General features: G+C 40.8%; 1 protein-coding gene across 1 annotated transcript in view; it reads right to left on the bottom strand.

Moving 5' to 3' along the window:
• Positions 1 to 6,034: 6,034 nt before the first annotated feature.
• Positions 6,035 to 18,051, bottom strand: part of LOC134751990 (probable tyrosyl-DNA phosphodiesterase) — a 28,479-nt gene continuing 16,462 nt past the window's right edge. The window contains exons 9-15 of the mRNA XM_063687533.1: positions 17,334 to 17,504; positions 16,082 to 16,250; positions 12,529 to 12,631; positions 11,182 to 11,281; positions 9,892 to 10,001; positions 9,161 to 9,261; positions 6,035 to 7,597 (exon numbers count right to left, since the gene is read on the bottom strand). Of these exons, the coding sequence (XP_063543603.1) occupies positions 7,475 to 7,597; positions 9,161 to 9,261; positions 9,892 to 10,001; positions 11,182 to 11,281; positions 12,529 to 12,631; positions 16,082 to 16,250; positions 17,334 to 17,504 (877 nt within the window). The 3' untranslated portion in view covers positions 6,035 to 7,474. The remainder of the gene's footprint in view (positions 7,598 to 9,160; positions 9,262 to 9,891; positions 10,002 to 11,181; positions 11,282 to 12,528; positions 12,632 to 16,081; positions 16,251 to 17,333; positions 17,505 to 18,051) is intronic.

The following is an 18,051-nucleotide window of genomic DNA, read 5'->3' as shown; positions in this document are numbered from 1 at the left end:
GTTGTTTGTATAGTTTTTTATTCGTTTTCTTTTTTTTGTGTAATTCGACATTTAGACTGGATACATCTCTGACAAAGTATCTAATATTTTATTGATTCCATATTTGTAATTGTTTTTTGTAATTTTGGTTTTGTATTGCTTGTAACAAAAAAGTGCCTATTTAAAGCCCGGATATCAGACAATCTACGCAAAAGGCTCATAAAAGTGTACATCTGGAGCATTGCACTGTACGGAAGCGAAACGTGGACAATGAGGCAACGTGATAGGAAGAGGCTGGAGGCTTTTGAGATGTGGTGCTGGCGTCGAATGGCTAAGATCAGTTGGACTGAAAAAAAAACCAACGAAGAGGTTTTACGTACAGTAGGAGAAAAGAGGACTTTGTTAAGAACTATAGATAATAGAAGAGGAAAGATGCTTGGGCACCTGATACGACACGACGAATTTATCAAAAACATCATAGAAGGGAAAGTTGAAGCAAAGAGGAAGGAGGGAAGACCAAGGAGAGCGTACATACATCAAATAAAGGAAAAACTCAACGTCGTGTCGTATCAGGCTGTCAAAAAGAAGGCAGAGGACCGCCAAACATGGAAATTGCTCCACCAACAAGAGACTTACTCTTAAGTATATGATGATGATTGCTTGTAAAAATTTACATGTAAAAGTGCCCCTGTGGCCTATTTGTTGAATAAATGTTTGATGTTTGATGTTGATGTTTGATGTCTGCTGATTTAAGTACAGAAGCGAACTGAACTGTATGTGAACCAAAAGTCTACGTAATCTTAGTCGACCAAAAGTTACATCTACAAATAAATCACTGCGAAACGACGTTCGGCGAATCGTTCTCTGCGAATCTATAATCTGCTAAAAATTTGTCGGAGAATTTGGAGGAGTGCGTAACGGAGCAGAGAATGTTAGAGAGTAAAGAGAATAAGAAAAAGATAGAAATAAGAGGGGTAGGTTCTTTATTTAACGGCTTAAAGTGTCAATATGACACGCTAACAAGGTACCCGTGTACCTAGCTAGTTATTAATTTTGTTTACGTAGTACCACTGTATATATCTTTTATGTAAATAAAGAATATTACTGTTAGGTGGTTTGTAACCAATTTTGAAAACCATAGTCGCAGTAAGGCTATAAGGGTACGGTTGACAGCCGTAACGTAATACCCTTAACCTAAGCTGCTGAGTGACGGTCGTAGCGCTACGTCAATAGGATTAACTGAAAACAGTTTTCTTTAATTTCTGACTTTTTTGTACATTACCGAAAGTTGACCCCAAGGAAACTATTGATACTGGATAGAAATGGAATCGATTGACATAAAAAAATACATGTAAAAAAAAAACTTTTTTTTATTTTCATACAAATTGTATGGGGAAAGTTTTTCTAGAGTTTTTCTTTTCTAGCCGGAAATTTCTTTTTGGTCCCATACAAGCTTTTGATCCTGGACAGGAATGGGATCGATTGGCATAAAAAAAAAGTTTGTTAAAAATGACCATTTTCTCGCACCCTGTATGTTTTTTCCAAAATCTGTAAACGCCAATCTTCATTAATTTGAAATCAAAGGAAGGTCTCCTAAGACCATTTTCGCCTAGCAACACGGGATCTGGTAGCTGCCCTCACTGACCCAAAATCTATTTCTACCCTGTATAGCGGAAATGCTTCGTAGAAGCAAAACGACAAGCGTGTCGTAATTAACTGAATGGGTTTAGTGCATGCATGGCAAATGTTTTTGGCGTGTTTTACTATCCGCTACTTCTAATTCTGACTCAACAATTATGTAGGTGGATATTGAAGGTAAATCTGATAACATCACTCGAAATTACCCTCCCCTCTTTTAAGCGGTTCAATAGACAAATTGTGGTATTTTCTTTAAAAAAGGACCTTATTGTCGATGGCGCTTGCGCCATTATAAACGAATCTTCGATATAAATACAATGCCGCGCGACGCTGTGCGGCGTAAGCGCCATCGACAATAAGGTCCCTTTTCATAGAAAATGCCCCAATTAATAGGTGTACCGCCTAAGGCAGTTGGTAAGACGTTATTACGGTTAACTACGAACCCAGTTTCAACATGCCGTAGCCAATATGCCAATCGTTAACGCTCCGTAGCGAACGAAACGCAACTGTCACTGTCGCACTAATACGGAAGTTATGGATGGTATAGAAAGGATCGCAATCTCTTATGGCAGAATTGTTGTAAAAGTGACCGCGTTAAGCTTTAAATAATATTTCCTAATCTCTCCGGTGGCGCTAGTTAGGGTCTGGGACATGAGTATAACATGAACCATATAAGGCAACAAATAACCCGACCAAATTACGTAGGTTGTTTTTGGTAGTATTTCGGTGTATGGTGGCGCCGCCTAATTACTGTTTTTTGATGGACACTTTTCATACATAGAGATTTGGCTCCTTTATACAGTCTCCATGATGGAAGTGATTGAGAGGCACATTGTAAACGAGGTCTGTAATTAAAGACTCGAGATTACAATATTCTTACCCCCGGAGATATACACAATAACAAATATTACACTTGCGAAGAAAAAACTAATTTTTAAGCAAAATAATTATTAATATATTTTTTTTCTTGTTTATTGTGGGACCTTTTTTATTATTACAATCTATAAATTGTATATACAGATGTCAATCACAATGACTTTCGCTTAAAAAAGCTTGGAAAAGCTTGTACCCATGGAGACTGTATAAAGGAGCCAAATCTCTATGTATGAAAAGTGTCCATCAAAAAACAGTAATTAGGCGGCGCCACCATACACCGAAATACTACCAAAAACAACCTACGTAATTTGGTCGGGTTATTTGTTGCCTTATATGGTTCATGTTATACTCATGTCCCAGAGACTAACTAGCGCCACCGGAGAGATTAGGAACTATTATTTAAAGCTTAACGCGGTCACTTTTACAACAATTCTGCCATAAGAGATTGCGATCCTTTTTATACCATCCATACTTGTACCTAAAATGATTTTTTTTGCCAAAAATTTATTCTGCGTGAGTACACGTATTATAGTCGCCATCAGTTATATCGGAGCGGCCGAGGTGTTCACAAATATCTGAACGAAGCCTTAATTGTTTAGATGTTAAAGCATGTTCAGACGTTTTCGACCACCTTGACCGCTCTGATGGCGATTGTGCATAAACATGTACGCAAAATCTGACCTTGTTACATCTTATGACGAAGTAACGGGCATATTTGCATGCAGTCGCTCAACCAGCGCGTTATATTACACAATCTAGGTAACCTATCGCCAGTACAGTCCGCTACACAAGTATAAAACCCGTGAGACTCAAACATATTAGATTATTTTAAACCGGGTCACTCACGTATTATTAAGTCGAATAGCTCGACATGTTTCGGTCCAATTTACGAGGACCGTCTTCACGGAGACACGACAAGTCTTCACTGGTCGAGGGCGCGGCGTGTACCGCTTGGCGTTGGACCGAAACATGTCGAGCTATTCGACTTAATAATACGTGAGTGACCCGGTTTAAAATAATCTAATACGCTACACAAGTGTTTATTCTCGAGTATACTCTGGCACATCCACTTTGTTAGTAGAAAAATTAATTTGAATGACACAAATGGATAAAGCCTGACCAGGAATATATGATCACGCGCCATGTTGCGGAATTTCACTGGAACTAATTTTTTCATACTATACTGAACTGTCACCCTATACATGAGAATAACAGCGCCCTCTTGACAATGATCATATATTTCTGGTCAAGCTTTAATTATTCACACGGTATTTATTCACACGATGGCGGTGGCGTTTTTTACCAAGCGTTGTTGGATTTTCGACTTTGGAAATTGGCCGTTTAAATTTAAGCGCTTTTTTAACACGCATTGAAAAACCGTTCGTGCTAATGGGGCCTTAGGCTATAACTTATTTTCTACCTCCAGAGGTTAATGTAATTTAATGTTCGGATGAAATATTGTATGGGGACTTCAGGATGAGGAAATGTCATAAGAAGTGTTTAAATAGGCCAATAGGGGTTAGAATGAGTTGAAGGTTTTTTGTGAGATTTGTAGAGTTAGACCAAGATAAGTCTGCAACGATTTTGATAGGACACGCAGTGCGTTATTTTTAACGTCAAACTTTTATGAAATTATGACGTATAAATAACGCACTGCGTATGCTATCAAAATCGTAACAGACTTTATCTAACTCTACCTAGTTATAAATGGGAGGCTGACTTTGTTTTACTAATAATAAAAATATTCTAACACTATTCCTTTTCACTGTACGTAGTGCAAATTAATCGCAAATTGCTAGTAACACAATTACTGAGGCCCGCGACCGACTTTACGACTACACGCCGCGCTTCAGTGGACATTACAAGATTTACCAAGCGTTTAAAGTCAATTCTTCCACACACGACATACGCATGAGAATACCATCCAACCATCATGAGAGAACATGGGTCAAAATCATATAAAAAATATAAATAGAAATAAAAAAATCGTTTATTTATCCTTATATTATATATACACATTTTTAATTTTATTTTTAGTTTTAATCACGTGTTTAAATTTACTGTGACTACAAAATTTACTATGACAGTACCCCTCTATCCTATATATTCTCTTTCAAAGTCAAAGTCAATATAATCTTTATTCAAATAGGCCTAGCAACAAGCACTTTTAAATTGTCAAGTTTTAAATATTACCTTAATCTAAATATCAGAGCAATTTATTGATGCAGTTATTATTATTCTTAAAAACATTGAATTATTATAGATATGTCAAACTTAATAATAAGAATTCACAAAAGGATCGTCAAACACCAAAATTGTATAAAAAATACTAGTCTAGAGAGTCTTTGGCTATACACTATGTGTTAGTCGCGACACAAGTGACATCTAGTGTCGTAAATGTCGACTATTTTTGGTAACAAAACTGATGTATGGAGTTAGCACTCTATATCTACTTAATTCTCTTTGGTTTTACCTAAATGTTTTACCGATGCTTGTTTTAATAATTTTATGTACATTTTACTCATCGCCGCGCCGCTCTAGTGCCCAATCGGAGCGATCGGTATGTCTTCCTTTCCTAGCGAAACTAGTGACCTAAATAACAACGTTTAATTGACTACTACTTAGACGTATTTTTTTTAATATCATGGAGTTTACAAACAAGCGTACGGTTCAACTAATGGACAACTTAGCCTATGGACGCTTAACCTTTCTGTGTCAAAAATGGATGGATCAAACCTCAGTTGTGCTTTTAGGACCAGAAAATCTCGTTTTCATAAAAAAATGCAATGATAATTCGGAATGACACAATAGGGTATTTGACGGTATTTAAAATAAATTATTTTACACCACGCATGAAATAAAGCACCAGAATAATAATAGAGAAACGTAGACAGCAGTTATTTTTAGACACAATTTCTATTTTATAACCCGTATAAAACTAAGAGTAGGGCATTTGACTGTGACGTCACATGCTAGTGTTTCATATAAATTACATAGTAACTAAATCGTTTTGACAGTTTGAAAAAAAGAAACTGATTTGACTAGTAGTCAAATACCCTATTAAGAGCCCATCAACATGCACACTAGCGCCACTGCTAAATAAAATAGTTGTGTGTAGATTAAAAAAAAAAAAATAGCCACAACCGAATACAGAACCTCCTCCTTCTATGAAATTGAAGTCGGTTAAAAGGGGGGCCACTACGTACTGTATTTTGTATTTAAGTACCTTTTGAATACATCAAACTAGTTTTTATGTTGCTGGATTCGTAGATCTATGAACTCAAAACAAAAACGGCCGTTTTAACTTTGGATCAACGTAAAAACTATTATGATGTATTCAAAAGGTACTTAAATACAAAATACATTACATAGCGGCCCCCTTTTTTAAATATCTATCGTTAAATTTAAATAATCACAATTACTTAGCAGTGGCGCTAGTGAGCACGATGATGGGCTCTTAATGTAACTCAAAATACTTAAAAGGTGCTGGAAGATAAATTCAAAAGTACAACATGTAGAAAAAACACTTTATTTATGATTCAACATCATTATTACATAATTAAAAGAAACTTTCTATAACACTAGAAAATTTCAACATTAAAAAACACATTCACAGCTCGTTTGATCTGTTAGATTTTCTGCTTATGCTTAATTTTTACCCTATTTCTCTCTTGCTCTCTTCATTTCTCTTTTTATTTTTAAATTTGACCGCTATGTGTGTGTGTCTGTCTGTGGCACCGTAGTTTTTAGTCAGTCCAGACGGGAGCAATTTTTCGCCAATCTGATGAAATTGTCTGATCAAATCAGGTGGTGTGGATGTAAAACGCCAATTGGGCTCGCCAATTATGACCGATATTACCGATGAAATGGAGGTGCGGACGCTAGAATATCAATTTGTGACACTAATATTCGCGTTTGGGGGACATTTTTTTAACTCAGAGCGCTCAAATATCACCATAAATATAAAGTGGTGATATTTTCTGATCAAATCGGTCAATTTGATCATCCCGTCTGGACTGGCCTTTAAACGGATGTGCCGATTTGCATGCGTTTTTTAAAATTAGAAAGCAGGTTTTCTACCGGTGGTTCAAAATCAGTTAAAAATCAAAACTTTACAACTAAGAGTTCTTAGTTGTAAATTGTTGAGCAAAACACTTTTCGTCAGTCGCGATACAAGTGACATCTAGTGTCAAGTAGCTGTACTGATAAATCCGCTACTCAACGCTAGATGTTGACTACGAAAATAATAAGAGTTTTGTTATAAGAACTGATGAATGGAGTAGTACTTATTTCGCTATGATATAGTACTTTAGGCACATTAGAGAGGTCTCGAAAAACACTTAGTACAGTCAAGAACAAAAGTGTGTGTGTAATAGCGTTTTCACATTGTTCGATCCTATATTGGATATCGGAAGGAAGTAAAATGTAAGACATATGTGTCTCTGTATATATAAATAAATTATGCATTTAATAAATCATTATTACTAAAAACGATAAATAACGCAAAAAAGGCGGACTTAATGCCAATGGCACTCTCCTGCAGCTGTTGTTGTCATAGGTGCCTTCCGAAGTTCCGACAATGATATCGGAAAGGCGCTTCCGATAAATTCAGCCATGTCGGAGCCCCCAGCTGTCGGACCGATAATATTTGTTTTGTGTGCGTATATGTGACGTTTTCAATCAAAAGGTACCACATTGTCGCTAACCATAAGGACGAAAATTGCTTGTACGAATACGAATAACTTGCCAGAGCCATGTCCTTCTGGCAAGCGACAATGTGGTACCTTTTGCTTGAAAACGACACATATGTAGGCATAATATGGATTTTTTATTCGAAATAAAAATATTGAATTGAATTGAATTGAATAATGCTTGTTATGTATGTCTAGTGTGCGTTACCGCTAAATACGCTCCCGCGGCCTGACCTAGCGGATGTCGGATTGGACAATGTGAAAAAGATCTGGTTTTTTTTTTGTGTAGGCTACCGCAAGTTGTCCATGACCCACGGTTGCATGTCGCTAGTGTATTTGGTGGGCGGAATGTCGTAGGGTATAACTAGACGGTTTAGAGCATTCGGCTCTAGTGGGAAGAAATCTTCGTTTATCTGAAAAAAAACGGGACGTGTTAGTGTTTTTGATAGGTTTTTTTATTATTATTATAAACTGATCGGCGATTGGCCCTAGTCACACCTGATGGAAAGTGAAGACAGGGCCTAAGATGGAGCTCACCGGTGTTTTAAAAGCCGTGTCAATCCGCCAATGTCAATATACAGTGTGGAAAAAATGAATGGGCCCTGGAGGGAAAGTACCTCAAAACCTTAAGTTAGCTCATTTTGCTTAAAGGAAACATTCTTTTATTTTTGAAAATAAACAGAACTGCATTGAGATTTTTAATTTTTTTTTCGATTTTGCTTGTCTAAAAATATTCTTGAATGCTAAATATTCGATTTTATGGATATTTTGTACAACAGACGAGTGTAAGGCCCTAAGGCCTAATGTTTCTTGGAGAAATGTTATCATTAACATTAGCTGTATCGAATAGTAGAATAAAATAGCGTGTTTATTTTTTTTATAGTTGGTTCGAGTCTCGGGTGAAACAAGTTAATTTCAAAAAATCTGAATGCAATTTTGTTTCTTTTTAAAAATAAAAGAATGTTTCCTTAAAATTTTAAGGCACTTTCCTTCCAGGGCCCATTCATTCTTTCCACACTGTATAAGTTGCATTATGAATAGGAAATAATACTTAAAAAGTTCATTCATCACCTCTTGCCTATTTTCACAAGCTTTTATTTAACTTGCAATGTATGTATGTATGTAACTATGTTTGTACGGGTCAAATATTGCAAGTTAAATTTGACCCACTTCCCGATTTTCCGATTGAGCTGAAAATATGCATACATATGTAGATTGGATGACAATGCAATATTATGGTACCATCGAGCTGATCTGATGATGGAGACAGGAGGTGGTCATAGGAACTCGATAAAACAACGCAACCTAATTGTGTTTGGGGTTTTTAGAATTGTCTCGATGAGTATTAATTGCCTGTGGAAAGAATAGTACAGTCAGCGATAAAAGCTTGTACCAAAAATGAAATTTTTGCCCAAAACTTATTTATGAATAACTCCAATTACCTCCCTTATGAATAACCACTTACCACTGTTTCGTCCACTTCATTCCCTCTCTTGCCTCATTCATTCCTCTCCCTTCCCTCTCTCTCGGGCCTCACTCAACCCTCTCCCATCCCTTCCAGCCTCTTTCTTACCACCCTTATGGATAACTTCACTTACCACTCTTTCGTCCACTTCATTCCCTCTCTTGCCTCATTCATTCCTCTCCCTTCCCTCTCTCTCTCGGGCCTCGCTCAACCCTGTCCCATCCCGTCATGCCTTTCTTTTATTATTATTTATTTATGAAAGAACATCCACATCATACATATTATAACTTACATTAACAACATTTTAAAAGGTAATAAATACTGATATATATGACAATTATGGAGTACATAACATTGACTAAAAGCATCGCAGTGAGATCACACTTAACCTAAAACTATACAATTAAATCTAAAATCTAAAATTATACTAATTAATTATATTTAATTTAATTATATTTAATTTTATTATTATTATTTTCTGCCTATTATTTGATTTTATTTTATTTCTTACCACGAATCTCGGCAGAAACAGCACCCCCGCCTCGTAGCTCATAATACGAAGAGCTGCGTTACCTTTGTTGATGCTGCCCCAGGCTGCCTTACTGACGTTGCCTACAATAATAATGTTACATGTTTTTATCAGGGACCATTACCGGTACCAAATGTAATCAAGTGTGACAAGGAGGGGGGAGGGGTCAAAAAAACCTCGAAATTAGTGTGACGTAATTAATGGATGACCCCCTAATAGAAAAAAACCGGCAAAGTGCGAGTCGGACGAAGGGTTCCGTACCATTACGCAAAAAACAGCAAAAAAATCACGTTTGTTGTATGGGAGCCCCACTTAAATATTTATTATATTATATTTTTGTTGTTATAGCGGCAACGGAAATACATCATCTGTGAAAATTTCAACTGTCTAGCTATCGCGGTTCATGAGATACAGCCTGTTGACAGACGGCCAGACAGCGGAGTCTTAGTAATAGGGTCCCGTTTTTACCCTTTGGGTACGGAACCCTGTTGAAAATAGAGTTGCGGTTACTCTGGTTATAATATTAGCTGAAAATCGTTAAGTATTAGACTTTTTGTTTGCCGCGACATCTATTGTCGAGTAGCAGTACAGATAGTTACGCTACTTGACGCTAGATGTCGACAACGAAATAAGGCGCGAAAACTGATATATGGAGTTACCACTCTTTCTTTACTTATATTTCTCTATGTATGTAGGTAATAAACGATATATACCTGAAGTCAGTAGGTAGTAGGCAGCTTTCTTGTTGTCTGGAGAAGTTCTTGTGTAAGACTTTATATGTGGCATGGCTTTGTCACGATGAGAAGATTTCGCTTTCCATTGGCTGTAAAAACGATTTTTATGCATTCTTATTTTTATAACACTAAACTCTCGCGTTTTGTACACATAATTAATGTCATTACCGGGTCTGACGCGATTAATTTTCATCATTTTACCTTTTTTCCCGACGTTCACCCGCTAATGACAATTTAATGACGATTTAATCGCGTTCATAGAGTAACTTATATTAGAGCGGTACTGTCATAGTAAATTTTGTAAACACAGTAAATTCACTGCCATCTGTCGACACACTTTAAAACTAAAAATAAATATTTTTAAAAATACGATAAAATGTATTTAGATATGGATAAATGATTTTTTTTTTATTTGCATTAATTATTTTTATGATTTTGACCCATGTTCTTTTACTGATATATGCGTTAAAATTATTAAATAACAAACGAAACCGTCAACGCCATCTATACGACAGTTGGCCAAAGCTAGTAGCGCCCTCTGAACGAGAATAAAAATTTCTTGATTTTCGAGGCACGTTTTTTCCTTAGACTGTATCCATCTATTACGGAGTTATATCTATCTTTGATCGCGTTAGACCCGGTAATGACATTAATTATTCTTCTTTTTATCAAAGTAAGTAGATAATAATAGGTTTCACTCTGTTAGATGTCTTTTTTGGCACTTCCGCAGAATAAATAATAGTACTACCAAAGAGGATATAATAAGATAGAGCGGTACTGTCATAGTAAATTTTGTAACCACAGTAAATTCACTGCCATCTATCGACACACCTTAAAACTAAAAATTAAGATTTATAAAAATATGATAAAATGTATTTAAATATGGATAAATGTTTTTTTTTAATTTGCATTAATTATTTTTATGATTGTGACCCATGTTCTTTCACTGATATGCGTTAAAATTGTTAAATAAAAAACGGAACCGTCAACGCCCTCTATACGACAGTAGGCCAAAACTAGTAGCGCCCTCTGATCGAGAATCAAATTTTCTTGATCTTCGAGGCACGTTTTTTCCTTAGACTGTATCCATCTATTACGGAGTTATATCTATCTTTGGTACTACGTACAGAAGGCTTACTTTATATCAAAACCCCTGTTTAAGTACAGCAGGGCTTAAACGTTGCCGATTGGACATATTCACAAGTCACGTTTTTTCCTTAGACTGTATCCATCTATTACGGAGTTATATCTATCTTTGATGATACTTACAAAAGGAAACTGTTGAGCCAGGGCTGCTTGAAATGAGCTTCGGCGGAGTACGGCAGGCAGCCGCCGCCCAGCAGGCCGTCGTGGGACTGCTTTACGTTTTCTGAAATATACATAATTGTATATTACCAAGTACACATACTGCTCACTCCATACATCAGTTTCGTTACCAATATGACTATTATTTTCGTAGTCGACATCCAGCGTCAAGTAGCGAAACTCTCAGTACTGCTACTCGACAATAGATGTCGCGACGAACGAAAAGTCTAATACCAAAGATAGATATAACTCCGTAATAGATGGATACAGTCTAAGGAAAAAACGTGCCTCGAAAATCACGAAAATTTGATTCTCGATCAGATGGCGCCACTAGATTTGGCCTACACTCGTATAGAGGGCGTTGACTGTTTCGTTTGTTATTTATAATTTTAACGCATACCAGTGAAAGAACATGGGTCAAAATCATATAAAAATAATTAATGCAAATAAAAAAATCATTTATCCATATTTAAATACATTTTATCGTATTTTTATAAATATTTATTTTTAGTTTTAAAGTGTGTCGACAGATGGCAGTGAATTTACTGGGGTTACAAAATTTACTATGACAGTACCGCTCTAGTATAAGTTACTCTATGCTAATACTCAACGATTATCAGCTAATATTATAACCGGATTAACCGGAGCTCTATTTTCAACTCCTGCTTGTAATATTAGTTGTTAATTGTTGAGCAATACACTTTTCGTCATTCGCGACATAAGTGACATCTAGTGTCAAGTAGCAGTAATGATAATTCCGCTACTTGACGCTAGATGTCTACGAATATAATAGTATTTTTGGTAACAAAACTGTTGTATGGAGTGAGCACTCTATGTCTACCTAATTCTCTTTGATAATACTTTGAATAAGTGTTGAACTTTACAACACTTTTTCATCACACTCACGCTTAGCGGGAACTACAAAAAAAGCGTTTTCCCTAGGGAGTTATGAAGTTTTTAGTATTATAATTAACATATTTGTCTTTATACTTAATTTTTGTATCGCAAGTGTGATGAAAAACATTGTGTGTAACTCGGTGCGTAATAATATTGCAAACTCGAGTCTATAAATCGCTCCGGCAAGTCGTCGCGATTTAACTATACTCTCGTTTGCAATATTTAACTTACGCCCCATGTTGCACAATGTACTATAACTTGCTTATAATGCAAAATGTGACGTTTTCAACCAAAAGGTACCACATTGTCTCTTGTCGATAAGGTTGATTTCTAATTGAAGCTATATGGAAATAGCGCCTTACTGACAAGTGACAATAAGTACCCTTTTGGTTGAAAATGGCACAAATAACTAACCTAATGAAGGATAGATGAGTTTCAACTCCGGAGGCTGTGATAATGTTTGTGGGTGCTCCTTTATCTTCGTGAAGTGGTGGAGAAAATCACCCGTCAACCACAACTGTGAAAAAAAGGTTTTGAAGTTAGAAAACCTGTATTACTAAGACACTAAAATTAATCATATTTTGTACTAGCTTTTGTTCGCGTCTTCGTCCGCGTGGGGGGTCCCTTTGTTTGACATAATTATTGAAAGTCATAATGTAATGATTGTCAATTATCATTAGTCATAATACTGAAACCGTTAACTTTTCAAAATTGATATTATATGAATAAGTACCCGGGGCTCCTTGCCGTAGCTGCCGATGCTGCTGGCCTGCGCGAGGAGCGGCCAGCGCGGCTGCTCGGCAATAAAGGAATATGAATATGAATAAGTAACCGGGGCTCCTTGCCGTAGCTGCCGATGCTGCTGGCCTGCGCGAGGAGCGGCCAGCGCGGCTGCTCGGCAATAAAGGAATATGAATATGAATAAGTAACCGGGGCTCCTTGCCGTAGCTGCCGATGCTGCTGGCCTGCGCGAGGAGCGGCCAGCGCGGCTGCTCGGCAATAAAGGAATATGAATATGAATAAGTAACCGGGGCTCCTTGCCGTAGCTGCCGATGCTGCTGGCCTGCGCGAGGAGCGGCCAGCGCGGCTGCTCGGCAATAAAGGAACATGAATATGAATAAGTACCCGGGGCTCCTTGCCGTAGCTGCCGATGCTGCTGGCCTGCGCGAGGAGCGGCCAGCGCGGCTGCTCGGCAATAAAGGAACATGAATATGAATAAGTACCCGGGGCTCCTTGCCGTAGCTGCCGATGCTGCTGGCCTGCGCGAGGAGCGGCCAGCGCGGCTGCTCGGCAATAAAGGAATATGAATATGAATAAGTACCCGGGGCTCCTTGCCGTAGCTGCCGATGCTGCTGGCCTGCGCGAGGAGCGGCCAGCGCGGCTGCTCGGCAATAAAGGAACATGAATATGAATAAGTACCCGGGGCTCCTTGCCGTAGCTGCCGATGCTGCTGGCCTGCGCGAGGAGCGGCCAGCGCGGCTGCTCGGCAATAAAGGAATATGAATATGAATAAGTAACCGGGGCTCCTTGCCGTAGCTGCCGATGCTGCTGGCCTGCGCGAGGAGCGGCCAGCGCGGCTGCTCGGCAATAAAGGAACATGAATATGAATAAGTACCCGGGGCTCCTTGCCGTAGCTGCCGATGCTGCTGGCCTGCGCGAGGAGCGGCCAGCGCGGCTGCTCGGCAATAAAGGAACATGAATATGAATAAGTACCCGGGGCTCCTTGCCGTAGCTGCCGATGCTGCTGGCCTGCGCGAGGAGCGGCCAGCGCGGCTGCTCGGCAATAAAGGAACATGAATATGAATAAGTACCCGGGGCTCCTTGCCGTAGCTGCCGATGCTGCTGGCCTGCGCGAGGAGCGGCCAGCGCGGCTGCTCGGCAATAAAGGAACATGAATATGAATAAGTACCCGGGGCTCCTTGCCGTAGCTGCCGATGCTGCTGGCCTGCGCGAGGAGCGGCCAGCGCGGCTGCTCGGCAATAAAGGAACATGAATATGAATAAGTACCCGGGGCTCCTTGCCGTAGCTGCCGATGCTGCTGGCCTGCGCGAGGAGCGGCCAGCGCGGCTGCTCGGCAATAAAGGAACATGAATATGAATAAGTACCCGGGGCTCCTTGCCGTAGCTGCCGATGCTGCTGGCCTGCGCGAGGAGCGGCCAGCGCGGCTGCTCGGCAATAAAGGAACATGAATATGAATAAGTACCCGGGGCTCCTTGCCGTAGCTGCCGATGCTGCTGGCCTGCGCGAGGAGCGGCCAGCGCGGCTGCTCGGCAATAAAGGAACATGAATATGAATAAGTACCCGGGGCTCCTTGCCGTAGCTGCCGATGCTGCTGGCCTGCGCGAGGAGCGGCCAGCGCGGCTGCTCGGCAATAAAGGAACATGAATATGAATAAGTACCCGGGGCTCCTTGCCGTAGCTGCCGATGCTGCTGGCCTGCGCGAGGAGCGGCCAGCGCGGCTGCTCGGCAATAAAGGAATATGAATATGAATAAGTAACCGGGGCTCCTTGCCGTAGCTGCCGATGCTGCTGGCCTGCGCGAGGAGCGGCCAGCGCGGCTGCTCGGCAATAAAGGAACATGAATATGAATAAGTACCCGGGGCTCCTTGCCGTAGCTGCCGATGCTGCTGGCCTGCGCGAGGAGCGGCCAGCGCGGCTGCTCGGCAATAAAGGAACATGAATATGAATAAGTACCCGGGGCTCCTTGCCGTAGCTGCCGATGCTGCTGGCCTGCGCGAGGAGCGGCCAGCGCGGCTGCTCGGCAATAAAGGAACATGAATATGAATAAGTACCCGGGGCTCCTTGCCGTAGCTGCCGATGCTGCTGGCCTGCGCGAGGAGCGGCCAGCGCGGCTGCTCGGCAATAAAGGAACATGAATATGAATAAGTACCCGGGGCTCCTTGCCGTAGCTGCCGATGCTGCTGGCCTGCGCGAGGAGCGGCCAGCGCGGCTGCTCGGCAATAAAGGAACATGAATATGAATAAGTACCCGGGGCTCCTTGCCGTAGCTGCCGATGCTGCTGGCCTGCGCGAGGAGCGGCCAGCGCGGCTGCTCGGCAATAAAGGAACATGAATATGAATAAGTACCCGGGGCTCCTTGCCGTAGCTGCCGATGCTGCTGGCCTGCGCGAGGAGCGGCCAGCGCGGCTGCTCGGCAATAAAGGAACATGAATATGAATAAGTACCCGGGGCTCCTTGCCGTAGCTGCCGATGCTGCTGGCCTGCGCGAGGAGCGGCCAGCGCGGCTGCTCGGCAATAAAGGAACATGAATATGAATAAGTACCCGGGGCTCCTTGCCGTAGCTGCCGATGCTGCTGGCCTGCGCGAGGAGCGGCCAGCGCGGCTGCTCGGCAATAAAGGAACATGAATATGAATAAGTACCCGGGGCTCCTTGCCGTAGCTGCCGATGCTGCTGGCCTGCGCGAGGAGCGGCCAGCGCGGCTGCTCGGCAATAAAGGAACATGAATATGAATAAGTACCCGGGGCTCCTTGCCGTAGCTGCCGATGCTGCTGGCCTGCGCGAGGAGCGGCCAGCGCGGCTGCTCGGCAATAAAGGAACATGAATATGAATAAGTACCCGGGGCTCCTTGCCGTAGCTGCCGATGCTGCTGGCCTGCGCGAGGAGCGGCCAGCGCGGCTGCTCGGCAATAAAGGAACATGAATATGAATAAGTACCCGGGGCTCCTTGCCGTAGCTGCCGATGCTGCTGGCCTGCGCGAGGAGCGGCCAGCGCGGCTGCTCGGCAATAAAGGAACATGAATATGAATAAGTACCCGGGGCTCCTTGCCGTAGCTGCCGATGCTGCTGGCCTGCGCGAGGAGCGGCCAGCGCGGCTGCTCGGCAATAAAGGAACATGAATATGAATAAGTACCCGGGGCTCCTTGCCGTAGCTGCCGATGCTGCTGGCCTGCGCGAGGAGCGGCCAGCGCGGCTGCTCGGCAATAAAGGAACATGAATATGAATAAGTACCCGGGGCTCCTTGCCGTAGCTGCCGATGCTGCTGGCCTGCGCGAGGAGCGGCCAGCGCGGCTGCTCGGCGCGCGGCACGGCGCAGTGCTGCCGTAAAAGGGACCCCAAGCGGGTCAGGCCCCACTCCATGTCGAAATGGCCGCCGGGAGTTGATGCTACCAGAAACACACTGAGAAAAGGACTCCAATTAAATTAAATTTATTTTAATATAATTTAATTTAATTTTTTATTTTTTTTATTTTATTATATATTAAAATGTTACATTAAATCATATCATATCATATCATTTATTGAATGCCAACCATGGTATTACAAGGTGTTTACATATAATAATAACATTATAGAGTACAGCATGGACCCTGCTAGGGCGAGACAAATTTTAAAATATAACAACCTAGAGAATAAATTATAATTTACGATTTATCAGACAGAAAAGTGCCGTGAAACCCTATCGGGTTTGTATCGACACTGCATTCGTGGATAAATTTTACGTTAAAAATGTGTAATTGTAACAAATGTGTAAGGGTAATTGTATTGTAATGTCATTTTAATTTATTTTATGCATTTTTAAGATAATTTTAATTTTTTAATTTTAATGTGATGTGACTGTTATGTAATATTTTTATCTATGGGTATTTTAAAGATAGAATACACTATTGGGCTCCGGTATTGTGACAGGTACATAGTACATACTTGAGAGCTCATTTTCATTGGGACTGTGTGCGAAATATCATTTGATATCGACCAGTTGCTTTTTAGTTTTACCAATGTGTGTGTTTCGGTGAATGGCCAGTTAGTAAGTTTCGGTAAAATGTGGCTGTTTTCGTAAGTTTCGGTTAAATTTCACTAAAGTCCCAGTACCAGGTACCAGTAATATGTGGTATTTTCTATAAAAAGGGACCTTATTGTCGATGGCGCTTACGCCATTATAAACGATGCTCCGAAATAAATACATCGACAATAAGGTCCCTTTTCATAGAAAATGCCCCATATATGATAATTGTCAAGAGGGCGCTATTCATTCTCATGTATAGGGTGACAGTTCAGTATAGTATGAAAATATTAGTTCCAGTGAAATTCCGCAACGTGGCGCGTAATCATTCCTGGTCAGGCTTTAGTTTGTATGATAAGTTTCGGTAAAATATGACTCGCTAATAAGATTTACTTAGCTCATGCGAGTTATCTGAATGGTTAGTTAGAATAATTAGATTAATAAATCAGTTAAATAGTAAAAATTGTACAATTAACTTACTTGATATGGCTAAAATCGCAGCGCTGTACCCTGGCCACGTATCTTGAAAGTATTGGAGTCCTGTACTGAGACAGATATTTGAGAAGGGATTTTTTGAACTGCGTTGGGGAGTCCCCGTCGTGGGGCATCGCGTCCGGGGGCAGTGAGGGGCAGCGGGGGCTGAACCAGAGCCTGGAAAAATAAGATAAGATAAGAAATACTTTATTCGTAAACGAAAAAACAGTAGACAGAAATTTAAATTTGATAAGTACACATTACAAAATACACTCAATGAAAAAGGGGCTAAATTTTCATAGTGTTTTTATAGATAATTGGGGAAAGTGACATTTCATTTCAATCTATAATTAGCTTCATCATTGGCCTTATCGTCTGTTGCAGACGATTTATGGTGTAACACCGGAGAGACACCGTTTTTGATGGCTAAAAAGACCGATGCGAGACCGACATGGCCTACCGCAGGCCTGACAAGAGAAGCTTGCGGAAAACGGTACTGAAACGTCTTTACGTCGTTTTTGCCTCTTGACAGCGAGTGCGGCGAACCAGGACTCATCACAATACTTGCGACCCTCCAAAACGCCTTTGCGCCACTACGTCCGTTGTTCTGCGAGCCTCTCCCAGTCACGGTGGTCGATATGGAAGGCAATCATGTCCCTCTTTACTCTTTAATTAGCTTAATGATACAAATAAAATGTAGTAAAAAAACCTAAGATAAGATATA

Source organism: Cydia strobilella, chromosome 24 (genome assembly GCF_947568885.1).
Source record: "Cydia strobilella chromosome 24, ilCydStro3.1, whole genome shotgun sequence".
Classification (NCBI taxonomy): domain Eukaryota; kingdom Metazoa; phylum Arthropoda; class Insecta; order Lepidoptera; family Tortricidae; genus Cydia; species Cydia strobilella.
Note: the sequence above shows the minus strand (reverse complement) of the source record. Positions and strands in the feature narration are given on the sequence as shown.